Source organism: Canis lupus, chromosome 1 (assembly GCF_003254725.2).
Source record: "Canis lupus dingo isolate Sandy chromosome 1, ASM325472v2, whole genome shotgun sequence".
NCBI classification, from domain to species: domain Eukaryota; kingdom Metazoa; phylum Chordata; class Mammalia; order Carnivora; family Canidae; genus Canis; species Canis lupus.
Genome location: NC_064243.1, coordinates 99,270,252 through 99,286,285, shown reverse-complemented (window position 1 = coordinate 99,286,285; position 16,034 = coordinate 99,270,252). Strand labels below are relative to the sequence as shown.

General features: G+C 46.2%; 1 protein-coding gene across 3 annotated transcripts in view; it reads right to left on the bottom strand.

Annotated features, from left to right (window-relative positions):
- Positions 1-1,369: 1,369 nt before the first annotated feature.
- Positions 1,370-16,034, bottom strand: part of IARS1 (isoleucyl-tRNA synthetase 1) — a 68,778-nt gene continuing 54,113 nt past the window's right edge. For 2 of the 3 annotated variants that reach the window (XM_025423670.3, XM_025423668.3), the window contains exons 30-34: positions 15,719-15,824; positions 8,993-9,118; positions 7,594-7,737; positions 6,858-7,010; positions 1,370-1,840 (exon numbers count right to left, since the gene is read on the bottom strand). In XM_025423670.3, the coding sequence (XP_025279455.1) occupies positions 1,758-1,840; positions 6,858-7,010; positions 7,594-7,737; positions 8,993-9,118; positions 15,719-15,824 (612 nt within the window). In that variant the 3' untranslated portion in view covers positions 1,370-1,757. The remainder of the gene's footprint in view (positions 1,841-6,857; positions 7,011-7,593; positions 7,738-8,992; positions 9,119-15,718; positions 15,825-16,034) is intronic. The other variant, XM_049094348.1, reaches the window with a different exon arrangement.

The following is a 16,034-nucleotide window of genomic DNA, read 5'->3' as shown; positions in this document are numbered from 1 at the left end:
TCCCTTTGACAGTAAAAGGATCTTAAAATTGTGGTAACGGATACCTAAAATTTACCAACCACTTTTACTGGAACAGTTTAGAAGTACTAACGATATTCACAGGTGTGACCTTTAGAACTTCTTCCTCTTGCAAACCTGTCCTGTCCGGTGGAACAATCCCCCTCCCCGTCCTGCTGCAGCCATGGTTGGACTTGACCTCATTCAATGAGCTTGGCTCCTCTGGAGACCTCAGAAGTGGAATACTGGAACACTTGTCTCTTTGGCTTGTTCTAGTCACCGTAACGTCCTGCAGGCTCATCCTTCTTTTTAGACACTGGATGCTATTCAACTGCACGTGTATACTAGATAATAACGCTGCAGTTAACCTGGGTGTGCTGAATACCTCCTTCAAGACCCAGCCTTCAGTTCTCTGGGGTATTGGTTCAGGTAACTGGATTATCTGTTTTTTTTTTTTTTTTTTAAGGATTTTATTTATTTATTCATGAGACACACACACACACACACACACAGAGAGAGAGAGAGAGAGAGAGAGAGAGAGAGAGAGGCAGAGACATAGGCAGAGGGAGAAGCAGGCTCCATTCAGGGAGTCTGATGTGGGGCTCGATCCCAGGTCTCCAGGATCAGGCCCTGGGCTGCAGGCGGCGCTAAACTGCTGAGCCACCTGGGCTGGCCATCTGTTAAGTTTTTGAGGGACTTCCGTACTCCGTTTCCCACAGTGACCACATTTTATATTCTCACCAACCGTGCACAGGAGTTCCAATTTCTCTGATCCTGGCCAACACTTGTTCTTTTGTTTTTTTTCTCTCCAACTCTGTGGAGTTGAAATACATTTATTGCAGCAGGCAGAGACGCGCCCGTTCAGCTCCCCTCCAGGAGACCTGGGTGCAGGAGGACAGCTGGTGGACAGCCTCCTACCACTGTACTTTTTCAAATCCAACTGAGGTGTCTGTGTGGTGGCTGCGCTGTGCCCCACTGGCATCTGGCCACGGACTGACCAAGGTGGGTGTGACAAGCCAGGTCATGTCTGCCCAGCTCTGGATTCTTCCTATGAGGAACCCCTGACCAAGACGTTCCCAGGGCTGCCCTACAGTCTGGGCTTTTTCTAAAAACGTCTCTGTCCACGTGTGCCAGACCCACATGCACGTCCCACCCATCCCCACCTTTACCCATCATCTGTGTTCCCCCAATAAACTCCTGCAGCTGATTCTGTCTTGGCATCTGCTTCTCTGAAAGAGGATTTGGGGAAGAAGTGAAATTAAATGTTCAGCAGTGTCTCAACAAAGAAGTCACTATGAAGTTTTTGTGTTCTTTAAAGATTACACATTCCAAGTTTCATTCGACTATGGAAGGATATATTATTTCTAACACATTTATTGTCTGAGAGAAAATTTATTTATTGTTCTAATTTACTGAAGCTTAACGTATTCCATCAAATTACCCAGGAAAATCCAGGTAGCAGATATTTAACACATTCCTTCAAGACATCTCAAACAAATTTTAAAATGCCACAGAATGATAAATATCTGCCATTGAAATCACTTCCATGCTGTGCAAGTGCAGAAGTGAGCGGAGGTGCGGCCTGCCCCCAACCTGGCTGCGCGGGATACAGGCACTTGTGTATGTGAGGTGCCAAGTCACCCGAGGAATCAGTCCCATTTCCACTGTGTACCCAAAGTAGCAAATCATACATGCACCTGAAAAGAACACCTTCCGTGTGTGCCGGGGATAGGCTGACTCCACCACGAGGATGATGACCGTTAGAAGTCTGCCGTCGTCGGTAATACAGAAACATACACAGTCTTCATGTTCAAAGCCTTCATGGGGATTTCTTCTGTAATTTCTAGAATAGAAAGAGGATTAAACAAAATTAATTTTCTACCTATTCTGTATGAATATTGAAAATCCGTTGACTGCCTGTGTGTGGAATTTGGCCTTTTCGGGCTGTGGGGGAGACCCGCTAGGCTTCTGGGACTTCCTGAGCGATGGGAGTACTTTGCTACAGGGGTTGCTGAATGTCCCTGAGGGTTTCTGTTGGTGAGGTGACTCCAGGTGGAGGCAGCCACGCCACAAAGACGAGCTACATGATGTACGGGTGGAAGCTTTCACTCACATGCTATCAGCCGACATGGCATAACTTTGTGGGCAATGACCCAATGGTGCCTATGTAATGAAGCCTCACTGCAAATGCTGGACCCCCAGCCCCAGGGGAGCTGCCTGGTTGGTAACACAGCATGGGCACCACTGTTCATGCTTTGGAGCCAGGAGGAGGGAACACTGCTCATGGCTCCCTAGGAGATGACAGCTTGAAGCTGCGTGTTTGGACCCCTCCCAGATTCTGTACCTTTTCCTATAACAAATGTGGCCCTAAGTGCAATAGTTTCCATGAGTTCTGTAAATCTTGCTAGTATATTATCAAGCCCAAGGGTGATTCTGGAAAACCCTCCGAACTTATAGTTGGTGACAGAAGTGACAAGGTCTTATGTGGCCTCTTCCCTGCGTTTGTCAAAGTCGCCTAACTCCCTACAGTTTGGGTGAGAAGTCTTGGGCTGACCTTCTGGAATAAAGCCCCTCAACCCAATAGCCCTGTGCACTGACCCAGACATCCACACCCCCGCCCCAAACAGGTGTTTTCCTCATCGTTCTCCAGAGATTAACTCCTTACAGCAGGAGGAATTGCCGTGTAGGTCTACAAAGTACGAGAACACGATAAGCCTGTAACATCTTACGAGGACCAAACACATAAAACAGAGGGCGCCTGGGGGGGCTCAGTTGGTTTGGCGTCTCCCTTGTTTCAGGTCATGATCTTAGGGTCCTGGGATAGGGCCCTGCATGGGGCTCCCTGTTCAGCGGGGAGTCTGCTTCTCCCTCTCCCTCTCCTCATGCTCTTGCTTTCTCTCAAAATATTTTTTTTTCTTTCTCTCAAATAAAATCTTAAAAACACACGAAATAGATGAAAACTCAGAGAGAGAGAGAGGAAAGAAAAAACTTAAAGTGCTCTTCACCCACTGGGGGGCATTTTGCTTCTAGCAGATCTGAATTCAAAGGGAAGGACCAATGTCCCAGCAGGAATGCTGGACATCTGTCCTGAAGCTGCCTCCTCATAGATGACTACAGGGTCTGAGATGATACCGAGCATCTTGTGGAACAAGAAGGAAACCATTATATGATCCTTGCAATTTACCAAATTAGCACTATTTTACAAAAGACAACTTTGAGAGGAAAAACACAATGAAAATGAGGCAGGGCAGAGACACTGGGTTGCACAGAGCCCCAGGCTTCTCGGTGACCTTGGGTGGGCCACGGAGCTTTCGTGGTCTCACGGATGCAACTTGCCTCACCAACCTCAGGGCATTGCTCTGTGAGTCACAGGTCGAATTCCCACAAGTGTGGCTCTGCCCTGGTCAGTGTTGGCCAGGTGCCTGCATGTGCACAGAACCAGAGACGATGCCTCTCCATGTCTACAGCGTGGCTGCACCTGGGACTGGTGCACTTGGGGATAAGGAAGAGGTAAGAGTCTCAAAGTTTCACCTGCGTGGAACAAGACAGGACGCTGAGCTTTACTACCAACCACACAGAAGAACCAGGTATGTCGGAGGCAAAGTGGAAGGAGCCTGTTGATGGCAGGACAGTCTGTGGGCATCACCAGAGGCAGACAAGGGCCAGAACAGACAGGATCTCATGCGTCAAGTGACAATCTGACGCATTAGCTAATGGTGAGCCCCAGGGGACTCTGAGTGAGGACACTGTCACGGGAGGAATGCACAGGAGGACAGCTCTGGTGGAGACGGAGGATGGGACCCTAAGCCAGGGAGGGCTGAGGACACAGGGAACCCTGACAGCAAACTGGAGGTAGAGAGGAACCCAGGTGCAGAGGAGGCTCCAGTCCTCAACAATGTAGCAGAAAACTTTTAAGTGTAATAGAAAACTAAGACAGACAGACAGACAGACAGAAAGAAAGAAAGAAAGAAAGAGAAAAGGAAGGAAGGAAAGAAAAGAAAAGAAAAGAAAAGAAAAGAAAAAAAAAAGAAAAGAAAAGAAAAGAAAAACCGAGCAAGGAAAGAAAAATGAGGAAAATCTTTAGGCCAAAAATCATGAATTCCAAGAGGTACCTGAACATTTTGGTTTTCTGGCTGTCCTGGTGGCCCAAAACTTTGGCCCTAAAGGTATCAAAGTGAGACAAGAAAAAGCCTGGGGTCTATGGCTTGGGAAGTCCAATGAACTGGATCCACTACCTGCCCCTCTTGCCCCCTGAATAAGGAGCCCATGGCCAGAGTGCTTTCAAACAGATCCTTCTGTTTGAAAGATAGTCAAGAAGATGCAGTGGGTCTAATCACAGCCTTCCAGAGGATATGCCCACGTTCCTCCTGTGACCACAGAGGCAGAGGTCAGGGGGACAGGGTCACAAGTCCAGGACACTTGGAACCACCAAAGTGTGAAGAGGCCAAGGCCAAATTCTGCCCTGGAGCCTCAAAAACAATGCGGCCCTGCTGACACTAGGCCTCTGGCCTCCAGAACCGAGGACACTCGGTTTCACGGCCCCTGCTTATGGTGATGTGTTGGGGCCGGTCTCAGCAAACCGTATGAGAACCTGCCTCACTCTGCCTGGCTGTGGGGCCGGGACAGACAGGACACAGCCCCGTGAGGCTCTGGTCCTCCTCTATCCAAACACCCCCGTGGCCCCAAGTAACTGAAGTGAAATTGGCCTGCACTGACAGTGTCTCCAGACAACAGAAATGTTCCTTTAAATGGGGTTTAAACAGAAACACCACAAACCGCTGTTGTCAGGACTCTAGAAACAACCAAAGTTACACAGCAACCATTCGAATCCGCATTGAGAAGGCAACCTGCAGGGACAGGTCTGTGGTTGTCACACGTGTGCCTGGCCGCCAGGCCCTCATGTCCTCATGTCCTGAGGTCCCCATGGGCTCAGGAGGAACTGAGCAAAGTCACCCTGGGTCCTAACCCGATCAGGGGCTGCCTGCGGAGCTCACATGGGGTGCTTGTCTCCACTCTGGAACTCACTCAGGGAGGAAAAGCGCAGCATTGCTTGAAAACGCCGTTGGGCAAAGTCCACAGCTGCCAGGGTGCGAGGTTGCCGCTGCAGCCTGTGACAGCTGACTGCAGGCTCACAGCCTGGCTGGAAAGCCTCCAGGATGGCATCTCCTGGAACAGCCACCCAGCTCTGAAAACCAGGCGTTCTGTGCCATTCAGGAAGCTGTACGTGTGCCCAGGGCAGGATGCACGCACACAAGGGGTCCAGGAAGACGCCAAGCTTTCAGCTATGAAAATAATAGCTTTTCTAGCCAAATGTGCCTAATGATCAGAGCAGGAGCAGCTTGGTGGAGCCAAGGGCAGTGAAGACACTCTGAATAACCAAAGCACAGGGAGTCCACACCCCGGGAGGGCCTTGGGCCAGGATGCAAGGACACAACGGGAATGCAGAGCTGCGTGCTACCCCGTGTCTGCTTTGCAACTCCACTTTTTCTTTTCCACAGGACTTAAAAAACAAATACATAAGACACAATTAAAAATTTATGTTTTGAGGCACACAAAGCAGGTTCTGCAGAGTATAAATGGGAGCAGAACTGTACAGGCACAGAGATTCTGCAAATGAAGTCAAACGGTCAAACTGGTGTTGACTCAAACCAGATGGCTGCTAATTCAGGATGTTATCTGTAATCCCCATGAGAAATACTTAAGAACATAGCAAAAAAGAAACACACAAAAGGAAGAGGGAAGGGACTCAAGACAGGGGCTCTCTGAGGAGGAACAAAGGGCCCTTTTACCGAAACACGTACACCTGGGCACAAACCAAAGACAGGACGGAACGCACAGAGGTGTCAGATGCCATCAGAGCATCCAGCTGACCGCAGGTTGCGAGGCTGAGTTGTGGTGACAGAAGCAAGTGATGGGCACACAGAAGAGCTGTCTGGGGAAAGGGTCCCAGTGGCAGCCACACCATGTGGAGTGCCTGATGTGCACCCGGGAGGAAGGGAGGGAACGGGCTGCTGACGATGGGGCAGTGAGACCTGAGTGGGTTTGGGGAGAGGTGCAACAGTCCTTCCCAGGCGACTGGGCCGGGCTCTCCACTCTGATGTGCTTGCTGCGAAAAGCCTTTGTGCGTGCTTTTCACGCTATGGAGGCACAATGCCAGTTACCAGCTTCCCACCAACTGCTGTACTGTCATCATTCTAAAAGAGTGATCTTAGAACCAGCAAATCGTACTAATTTATCAAGAAGCATGTGTTTTTAATAACTACCAACATAATTTTAAGGTTTTCTTTCTTTTTTTTAAGATTTTAATTATTTATTCATGAGATACAGAGGAGAGAGAGAGAGAGAGAGAGAGAGGGGCAGAGACACAGGCAGAGGGAGAACGTGGAGCAGGGAGCCCAATGTGGGACTTAATTCCAGGACTCCAGGATCAGGCCCTGGGCCGAAGGCGGCGCCAAACCGCCAAGCCACCCAGGGATCCCTTAAGGTTATTTTCTTTCTTTCTTTCTTTCTTTTTTTTTTTTTTTTTTTTAATTTTTATTTATTTATGATAGTCACAGAGAGAGAGAGAGGCAGAGACACAGTCAGAGGGAGAAGCAGGCTCCATGCACCGGGAGCCCGATGTGGGATTCGATCCCGGGTCTCCAGGATCGCGCCCTGGGCCAAAGGCAGGCGCCAAACCGCTGCGCCACCCAGGGATCCCCTTTTAGGTTATTTTCAAAGCAAAAAGCAATCATCCTTCTAATTATTATTCTAACGCTCTAGTTGGCAGATTTCTGGAGAAAGAGCCAAAGGAAAAAAATTTTAAAAAAGACAATAGAAAACAAGGAATAAAGCAGATGTAGCAGGTACTGTGATCTCACCATGTGTCTGAGTCTCGTTCAGAAACAGCTTGAGCTTCCTGCTGCGAAGACCAAACACCTTGGCTGCTTCATACAGGAGGCCCTGGTGGGTAAGTCCATTCTGCCCAGGCGGGTTTTCCAGCAGGAGTGTGCCCACTGTTCCCTTCACACACTCTGCGCAAGAGAGCACCACTGGGTCAGCTTCTGAGAGCTGGGTGCCCCGCCACCCCAGCTGCAGGCCACGTGCAGGGCAGAGGCTCCCAGAGCCAGCAGGGCCTGGGAGCTGGTGTCCAGTCTGCAAGGGGGCGGCGGGGGGAGGGGGCAGCGGAATTAGCAACAGGTCTGAACACTTGTGGCTGGGGAAGAGCTACTCCATGAGCACATGCAGTACACGATGAGTGCCCAGAGCCCAAGGGAGACTACACATCCATCTAGCCTGCTGACCGGAGCACAGATGTGCACAACAGATTTCAGGATGCTTCCCAGAAAAAAATAAGGCAAAATTAAGCATTTCAGTGGCTCTGCATTTAATACCACTTCATTTAGCAGTAACACTCCCTGACTGTGCAGATGGAGGGATTTCCACACAAACACACCATGAGAAACAAGCCCGTTTGTGCCCCCGGGGAGCATAGGAGCGCACCTTATGCTGTGGGAGAGGTGGACTGAGAAAGGAAGTCCTGCCACCCAGCACCCCACGACCCCACAACCCGCCAACTGCCTGCGCAGCTGTTGGCAGCTGGGGGGGAGGGCCCACCTTGCGGGCCTGCGTTCAGGAGCTGTAGGTTGATGTAACGGCAGAGTGCAGTGCTGGGGCCGTCCACTACAGCGGGGGCTGACCCTGCCGCCACGCGAAGTGTTTTTCCACTAATACTCAGTAAATCAGTCTGGTTTTGTATTTCTAGAAGTAACAACAAAAACAGCAATGACAAATCACTCAGGGTATATAATGCAGAGCTGAAGTCATTCACTTATTAAACTATACTTTTGCAGTGATGTTTTCTACCTAATTTCTCTTTGTCAAAGAGAAATAGGATAAAATGACATGCAAATAGCAGGAAATTTGAATGTTGCAAAACAGACTGCATAATAACTTAAAAGCATATGGCAGATTGTTTTTTCTCCTTTAGTATGTTCTCTGATATTATAGATCCTCTTAAAATCTCCTACATGCTAAACTTCACTGTGAAAAAAGGCATTATAATAAAAAAATGATAATTACAGTCAGAAGAGAATAATTTTGACCCATAAACACATGTGAAAAATAGGACATACAAACACACACAGATCTCATTTATCTAAAACTGAACACTGCTTAGGGTGATAAACATGGGTGGGCTGAATGGGACGAGCCACACAGCTGGGGCAGGTCCCCGGGGAGTAGGGGTGTAGGGCATCTGCTCCGGACCCACACCCGTGGCTCCCTTAGTTGCCCTGGGCCTGGTCACAGAGGTAACAACATCTGGCACCTCAGGCCTGCCCTATTCTCTGCCTGTCTGGCAGCTCCACCTTTAGGCTATGTAGAAGTTCCTGAAAATGAGCATCTGGATTCTTACTAAAGAGCAGGTACTCATCTCCCATAGCTGCCATTAGGAACCACAACCCTGGGGCTCACGACATCAGGCAACTAGTCTCAGAGGCGAGACATCAAAATTGAGGTGTTCCGTGGGCCCTGGCCCCTTGGAAGCCCACGGGGTGGCCCTGCCCCTTGTGTCCCTACTTCCTGGAGGCTCCCAGCCTTCTGTTTGCACCTCCCCAATTTCAGCTCTGCCTTTGTCATCACATGGCCCTGACCCCAGTGCTCCTGGCGACACCCTCTTACCTCATCACGCTGGCAATGACCTTGTCCCCAAAGATCACATTTGGTAGAATGCAAGGGACGAACTAACAGGTCTCTCTCCTAATTTAGCTTGTCCTACTGATGATCTGGGTCTCGCAAGACACAGGCACTAGTGCTTAGTGAGGTCAAGGCACAGCAGGGAGTGGGCAGGATGGGAGGGTCCATCTCCTGAGGGCTGCAGGGACTAGGGCGGGTCTGCAGGTTGAGGAGTCACCATCCCAGTTGGGCTGCTGAGGGCCAGGCCTGCTCGGATGTGGGAGGAGGCATGGCTGTGGGGCCACCGCATGTCCCAGGACAGCTGACCCTTTCCACATACCCACTGCACCATGGAGGACAGCCAGCTCAGAATTCCGTACACCAAAAATACTAGTAATGATGCTCTTCAGCTTTAAAACATCCAACCTGTTATCGCCTTTTGGGTTTTCCAGAAGCAATACTCCACCTAAAGAACCACAAGTATGAGTGAAACTGAGGGAAAAACAAAAGTTAAATTTGAAAGAGAACTCCAGGACAACCCAGCACCTGTATGTCCTCTCTGGTCAATGTCTGCTTCTGTCCCTTCCCCATCATCTGTGAGTGGTGAGAGTTCATTGTGTACCCTGGACACCCCCAGGGCTGGAAATGGTTTGCAAGGACCTGCCTTGTAGCTCACGCTTTTATCCTTTCCACAGGATCTTTCACAGAGCAGAATTTTAAATTTTAAGGAAGTTCAATTTATTGACCTTTTTCCTTTTAGGGGCGTAGCTCCAGGGCTTCACTTGCATACCGACACCAAAGGCTCTGGTACCACAAAATGAAAAGATGCCTCAACTCACCTGCGTTTGCTCCTTTCTAGAAGTTGCAGGCAACATGTGGGCAGGCAACATGTTGGCCTATTTCCGGGTTCTCCCCACCGAGGACATGGGCCTGTGCTTGCACTACGCTCACGCCACCATCATCTGAGACATCCTGAAACTTGGTGCAGCAGTTTCTCCCATTCTTGTCTTACTTTTCAAAGTTGTTTTAGCTATTTTATTTCCTTTTTTTTTCCAGAGACATTTTAGGATATTTTCTGTGTCTACAAAAAATGTTGCTGAGGTTTGATCAGAATTGAGTTAAACCTGTGTATTAATTTGGGGAGAACTGATGTGTTTATTACTACATTGACTCTTACAATCTGTGAATACAGCATGTCTGTTTTTCCATCAGTAATTTATAGATTTGGGCAAACAAGTCCTGTACATGTTTTACCGGATTTACACTTAAGTGTCTCTTTTTTGAGCAACTGTAAATGGTATCACACTTTAAATATCATTCTGTTTGTTGCTAGTGTACAAAAATTGAATTGACTTTTGTATGTTTAACTTTGAAAACAAATCCCACCAATTAATGCACGAACCCAGAAGGTATATACAACACCAAAAATACTTTAAAACAATAAATTTAAAGATCATTTGTAGTTTTTTTTTCTCACAATGTGAGTGCTTTCAGCCTAAAGGTCAATTACAAACCAGATCACGTGAAGGCAGCACCTGTAAGGATCCTGGGAAAATACCGTTGCTAGAGTGGGGCCCAGCAGTCCTGGCAGTCGGCAGATGGGGACATAGGCCCCATCTGTCCTGTTGCTGCTCCTGCTGCTGCCCTGTAACTGAGGGTGACACAGAACCCTGGCCTGTGGACACCACGATGCACACCCACTGCCCGTCCAATCACCTCCTTCCACAGGATCGCGGACACAGCATGGAACCATAGTAACAGTCTAGGGACCATTGTCACGGGCCCGAAGTAAACACTACCACCAGGTGCTACCTGGTGACAGTGCTGGTGGGCAATCCAGTGCAGGGGTCCCAGGACATACACGTTAATCTGCAAAGTCATTGGGAGTGTCTCCATAGACCATCATGTTCTCTTCATACAGGGCCAATCTTATTTCATCCCTTCCAATCTCTATGCCCTTTCTTTTCTTGCTTTAGTCCAGGGTAATGCAGAGTCAGAGCAGTGAGAATAGGCACCCTTGCCCTGATCTTGGATAGAAAACATTCAATCTCTTCCCTTTAAGTATAATGTCACCGGCAGGCTTATGTGTAGATGTCCACATTTTTCTCCATGTTTTTCTTAGTTGTTTCTTTAAAATCATGAATGGATGTTGAATTTTGTCAAATGCTTTTTCTGTAACAATTGATATTTTAACCTGTTAATATGGTGGATTCATGTGACTGGTGTTTGGATGCTGAGCCAGTCTTATATCCTTTGAATAAACCCCACCTATCAAAATTCTCTGTATTTATAGCTGTATTCTATTTCATAATGTTTTGTATTATCTATATCTGGCTTTGGTCTCAATGCTACCTTAATAAAGTGAGTTGGTGTTTTTTTCCTCTTCTTTTTTCCAGAAGAATCTGTGTAGAATTGGTGTTAATTTTTTTCCAGTCTGGTTGAATTCTCTAGCAAAATCCTTTGTGTCCAACTTTAAGAAATTTTAAAAAATGATACTTTTATTTTTCTCCTCAGATCATCCTCCCCCTCCCTTTTAAAAAGATTTATTTATTTATTCATGAGAGACACAGACTGAGAGAGAGGCAGAGACATCGTCAGAGGGAGAAGCAGGCTCCTCGCAGGGAGCCCAATGAGGCACTCGATCCTGGATCCCAGGATCACGACCTAAGCTGAAGGCAGGTGCCCAACCACTGAGCCACTGGGAGTCCATTTCCTCCCTTTTCTAAGACAAACTTACCATGAACTTTGTTTCTCAAGTCCATGTTTATCTATATACAACAAATAAATGAATTCACACATGAATGCTGCCCCACTGTATGACTAACTGTGAAACTTGCTTCTTTCATTAGAAATATTTTTGAAATAGAAAAACTTACAGATATAGTACATTCAACTAGTATGTAGTACTCACTTTCTGATGGACGTGTGCACTACGCAACATTCTCAGTGATGGTCTTAGACTCAACCAGATAAGCTAACTTTCTGTTGAGCTTCTATTTTTATTATTATTTTTAATTATTTATTTATTCATGAGAGAGACAGAGAGAGAGAGAGAGATAGGGGCAGAGACATAGGCAGAGGGAGAAGCAGGTTCACCGTGGGGCCCAATGTAGGACTCAATCCCGGATCTCAGGATCATGACCTGAGCCGAAGGCAGCTGTCCAACTGCTTAGCCACGCAGGCATCCCTCTGGAGAGCTTTTAAATTACAAATTCAATCTCCTTAATAGCTAAGAGCTGCTGAAATGATCTATTTTATATTGGGTGAGTTGAGGTGGTTTGTGCTTTTGAAGAATTGGCTCATTTCACTCAAGTTGTCAAATTTATGTGTGGAGAGCTCTCCCTGGGATTCACGTATCTGATTTCTGCAGTCTGTACTGATATCTGGTCTTTGCTCATGTTGGTAAATAGTGTCTTTTAAAGCAATCTCACCAGATGCTTATTAATTTTGTTATTGATTCTATTTTTTCAAAGAACCACACGGTTTCATTGATTTTCTCTACTGTTCTCTTTTTCAATTGTATGGATTCCTGCTCTTATTGTTTTTTAAAGATTTATGGGGCACCTGTGTGGCTTAGTCAGTGAAGCATCTGCCTTTGGCTCAGGTCATGATCTCAGGGTCCTGGGATCCCTGCTCAGTGGGGAGTCTGCTTCTCCTTCTGACTTTCCCCCTTCTTGTGCTCCCTCTCACTCTCTCATTAATAAATAAAATCTATTTTAGAGAGAGAGCAGGTATGAGGGGGAAGGGGCAGAGACACAGGGAAAGAAGCAGATTCTGCTGAGGATAGAGCCCAACATGGGGCTCGATCCCACGACTCTTGAGATCAAGACCTGAGTCAAAAATAAGAGTCAGATGCTTAATTGATGGAAATAACCAGGTGCCCCTTCTTGCTTTCTTTGATTAACATTTGTATGGTATGTCTTTTCAATTTACTCATACTGTTACATTTGAAGACTTCTTTATATACGGCATATAGTTGGTAACGTATTTTATCCTAAGTCTGCCAATCTCTATTAATTGGTTTATTCAGAACCATTTACCTTTAGTGTAATTATTATTATTTAAAAGTAACCTCTATGCCCAAGGTGGGACTTGAACTAACAGCCTGGAGAGGAAGAGTCACATATTCCCCCTGACTGGGCCAGCCAGGTCCTTCTCCTATTTAGTGTAATTACTGATGGTAAGCTTAAGCTCTCTCTGTCCTATTTTCTGCTTTTGTTGTTTTCTTTTTCTAACCTTCCTATGGGTTATGGGAACATATTTTAGAATTCCATTTTATTTCTGTAGTGTTTCTGTGTGAATCTCCAGGAACAGGCTTAGTGGTGGCACCAGGTGTTACCTCATATACACACAACAACTGGCCTGCTGTCGGCATTTGGCCAGTTTGAGGGAAGCACAGAAACCTGACCTATTTTCACATCACTTTGCTCTTTCCTACTTTTAATTTTCTTAAATGTTTTTTGTGTATACACAAAAATATAGTTTTTGTTATAACCACCAAATAATTTAGAAAATTCAAGGGGGAAATCCTGTTGAATTTACCTATATTTTGACTTTTTCTATTGTTTCTTCTGTCCTGATGTCCCCACATTTCTTCTTTTGTCTTTTTTTTTTTTAAAGATTTTATTTATGAGAAACACAGAGAGAGAGAGAGAGAGGCAAAGACACAGGCAGAGGGAGAAGCAGGCTCCGTGCGGGAAGCCCGATGTGGGACTCGATCCCAGGACCCTGGGATCACACTCCGAGCCAAAGGCAGATGCTCAACCGCTGAGCTACCCAGGTGTCCCAGTCTTTTCTTTGTTTTAAGAATTTCCTCTACCGGGATCCCTGGGTGGCGCAGCGGTTTGGCGCCTGCCTTTGGCCCAGGGAGCGATCCTGGAGACCCAGGATCGAGTCCCACGTTGGGCTCCCGGTGCACGGAGCCTGCTTCTCCCTCTGCCTGTGTCTCTGCCTCTCTCTCCCTCTGTGTGACTATCATAAATTAAAAAAAAAAATTTTAAGAGAAAAAAAAAAAGAATTTCCTCTACCTATTCTTTCAGGTTAAGTCATACTAGTAAAGAGTTTAGTCTCCCTTCATTTGGGGATGTCTTGATTCACCATGAAAAGTATTTTTCTTGATACCAAATTCTGGGTCAAAAGCACTCTTCTTCCAGCATTATTCTGCCTTCTAGCCTCCAGGGTTTCTGATGAGATCCAATAGTGTTCTAATTGTTTCCCCCTGTTAGGTTAGGGGAGCATATTTCTCTTGCTGCTTTCAGCATGTCTTCTTTCTCTTCAGTTTTCAGGGCTTTGAGTACACCATGTATTGATGTGAATTCTTTTGGGTTTATGGGGCATAGGCTTCTTGAATCTATAGGTGCTCATGTACTGCCAAACTTAGGAAGTTTTCAGCCATTATTTCTCTGAATACTTGTTCAGTCCTGTCGTTCCTTCTAGTTCTCCCAAAATTCAGTGACAGAATATTAAACTTCTGTTAATAGCCCACTGAACCTTCAGACTGTTCATTTTATTCAAATTTTTTAAAAAAATTCTCTTCTGTCCAGAATAGTAGTTTCTATTGCTCTATCTTCCAGTCAATGCGAACACAATTCTGTCATTGTAACCATCCACTGTGTTTTGTATTCTAGTCTTGTATTTATCAGTTTTAAATTTTTCATTGGATTCTTGATATCCATTCCTTTGCTGAGACTTCCTATTCTCATTTATTTCTTTTGTGTTTATAATTGCCCCATGGAAAACTTTTATTATGCTGCTTTATGCTCTGCGAGATTAAAAAAAAATTTTTTTTAAGTAGGCTCCATCCTGGGGAGCCAAACATGGGGCTTGAACTCCCTATCCTGAGATCAAGACCTGACCTGAGATCAAGAGTTGGATGCTTAACAGACTGAGCCACCCAGGTAACCCTCTGTCAGATAACTTTAATATTTCTGTCATATTGGTGTTCATATGTATTGTCTTTTTTCATTCAGCTAAAGATCTTCCCCATTGTTGATATGATGACTAATTTTCAATTAAAACTTGGATGTGAAAAAAAACCCCATACTTGGATGTGTCAGGTCCTGAGACTCTGGTTCTTATTTAAGTCATCTATTTTAGATGACTTTGTTCGACAACACACTGGCAGGGGGAAAAGGCACTGGTGGGAGAAGTCTAAGCTCCCAGTTCAGCTGCAGGGTCACAGAGGTCAGGATTCCTCAACACTGCAGGGGTGAGGGGCAAGATGAGAGAGTTCCTACACTCCTGTAAGCCTCAACGGGTACCTCCCTGGCCTCCAAGAGGAGGGGTGACTTATTACTGCTCCTGTGGCCTCATAGATACCTCAGCGGCATGGTGGGACTATGTGGCTTCATTACCCCTGGGTGTTGGTGAGGGGAGGAATGCCTTGTTACTACTGCCTGGTAGGAATGGAAGTTCAGGCTCCCACATGATCTTACTCATAGTACTGGGCAGAGGGGCTTCTTACTGCCTAAGGAGGGTAAACGTCCCAGCTCACTGTGTTTGTTTCTCTGACACCACGATGGTGGTAGCCGTCTGAGGCTCTGACAAAAGTCTAGGCTTCCCACTTGGTCTTTGCTGGTGGGAATGCCAGTGGGGCCATAGTTTCTTCTGTTGTGTTCGGTTGGAGTAGAACAGATACTGTCTAGAAGTTTTCTGTCTTGCTAGGGGGCACCTTTCCTGGTCCTCCGTCTAAAGAGGAATTTTGTTTGAGCGTTTTGTCTGCACTAGGCATTTCCAGGTTGCTGGCTCCTTTAGCTCCAAGTCTGGGATACATGAGGCAAAAAGAAAAATCAGCCTTCTTCCCTCCCCCTTGAAAAGTCCTCTGACATTTGTTTTTATATATCCTACCCAGGGTGTTTGGTTGTATGCTGAGGGAAGAATAGGGAAAAGTATGTCTTTTCTTATCTTCCTGGAAGTGCAAGTCCAATCATTTACTTTTGTGGATTCCTTCCGATGGCAATTAGACAGAAAGTTATATGATTTTACTAATTCTCTTATAATAGCCTCAAAGACATTCAAAGGTTTAACTAAAAAGTAAAGTACAAGCCATGGATTCATTTACTCTTACCTTGCTCGCTGCCATTTGCATAAATGTTAAGATTGACATATGCACAAACAGGACCAGGCAGGGAGGATCCTCTGGTGAGTGTAATTTCCAGGGCAGAACCCTTTAACTGAGCACATGAGAGTATGTGACTGAGTAATTGGAGCATCGACCACAGTGTCACCAACTAACAGCAGCTACTTTTCATACCAAGAGTTCCATACAATTCTGAGAGCATATTCACTCTCATCATGAAATAGGCAAAGCTATGACTTTTCCCTTTGTTTCTCTTTGCACCTTGTTCTTTTAAAAATACACAAAACAGAAAATGAAACCATCT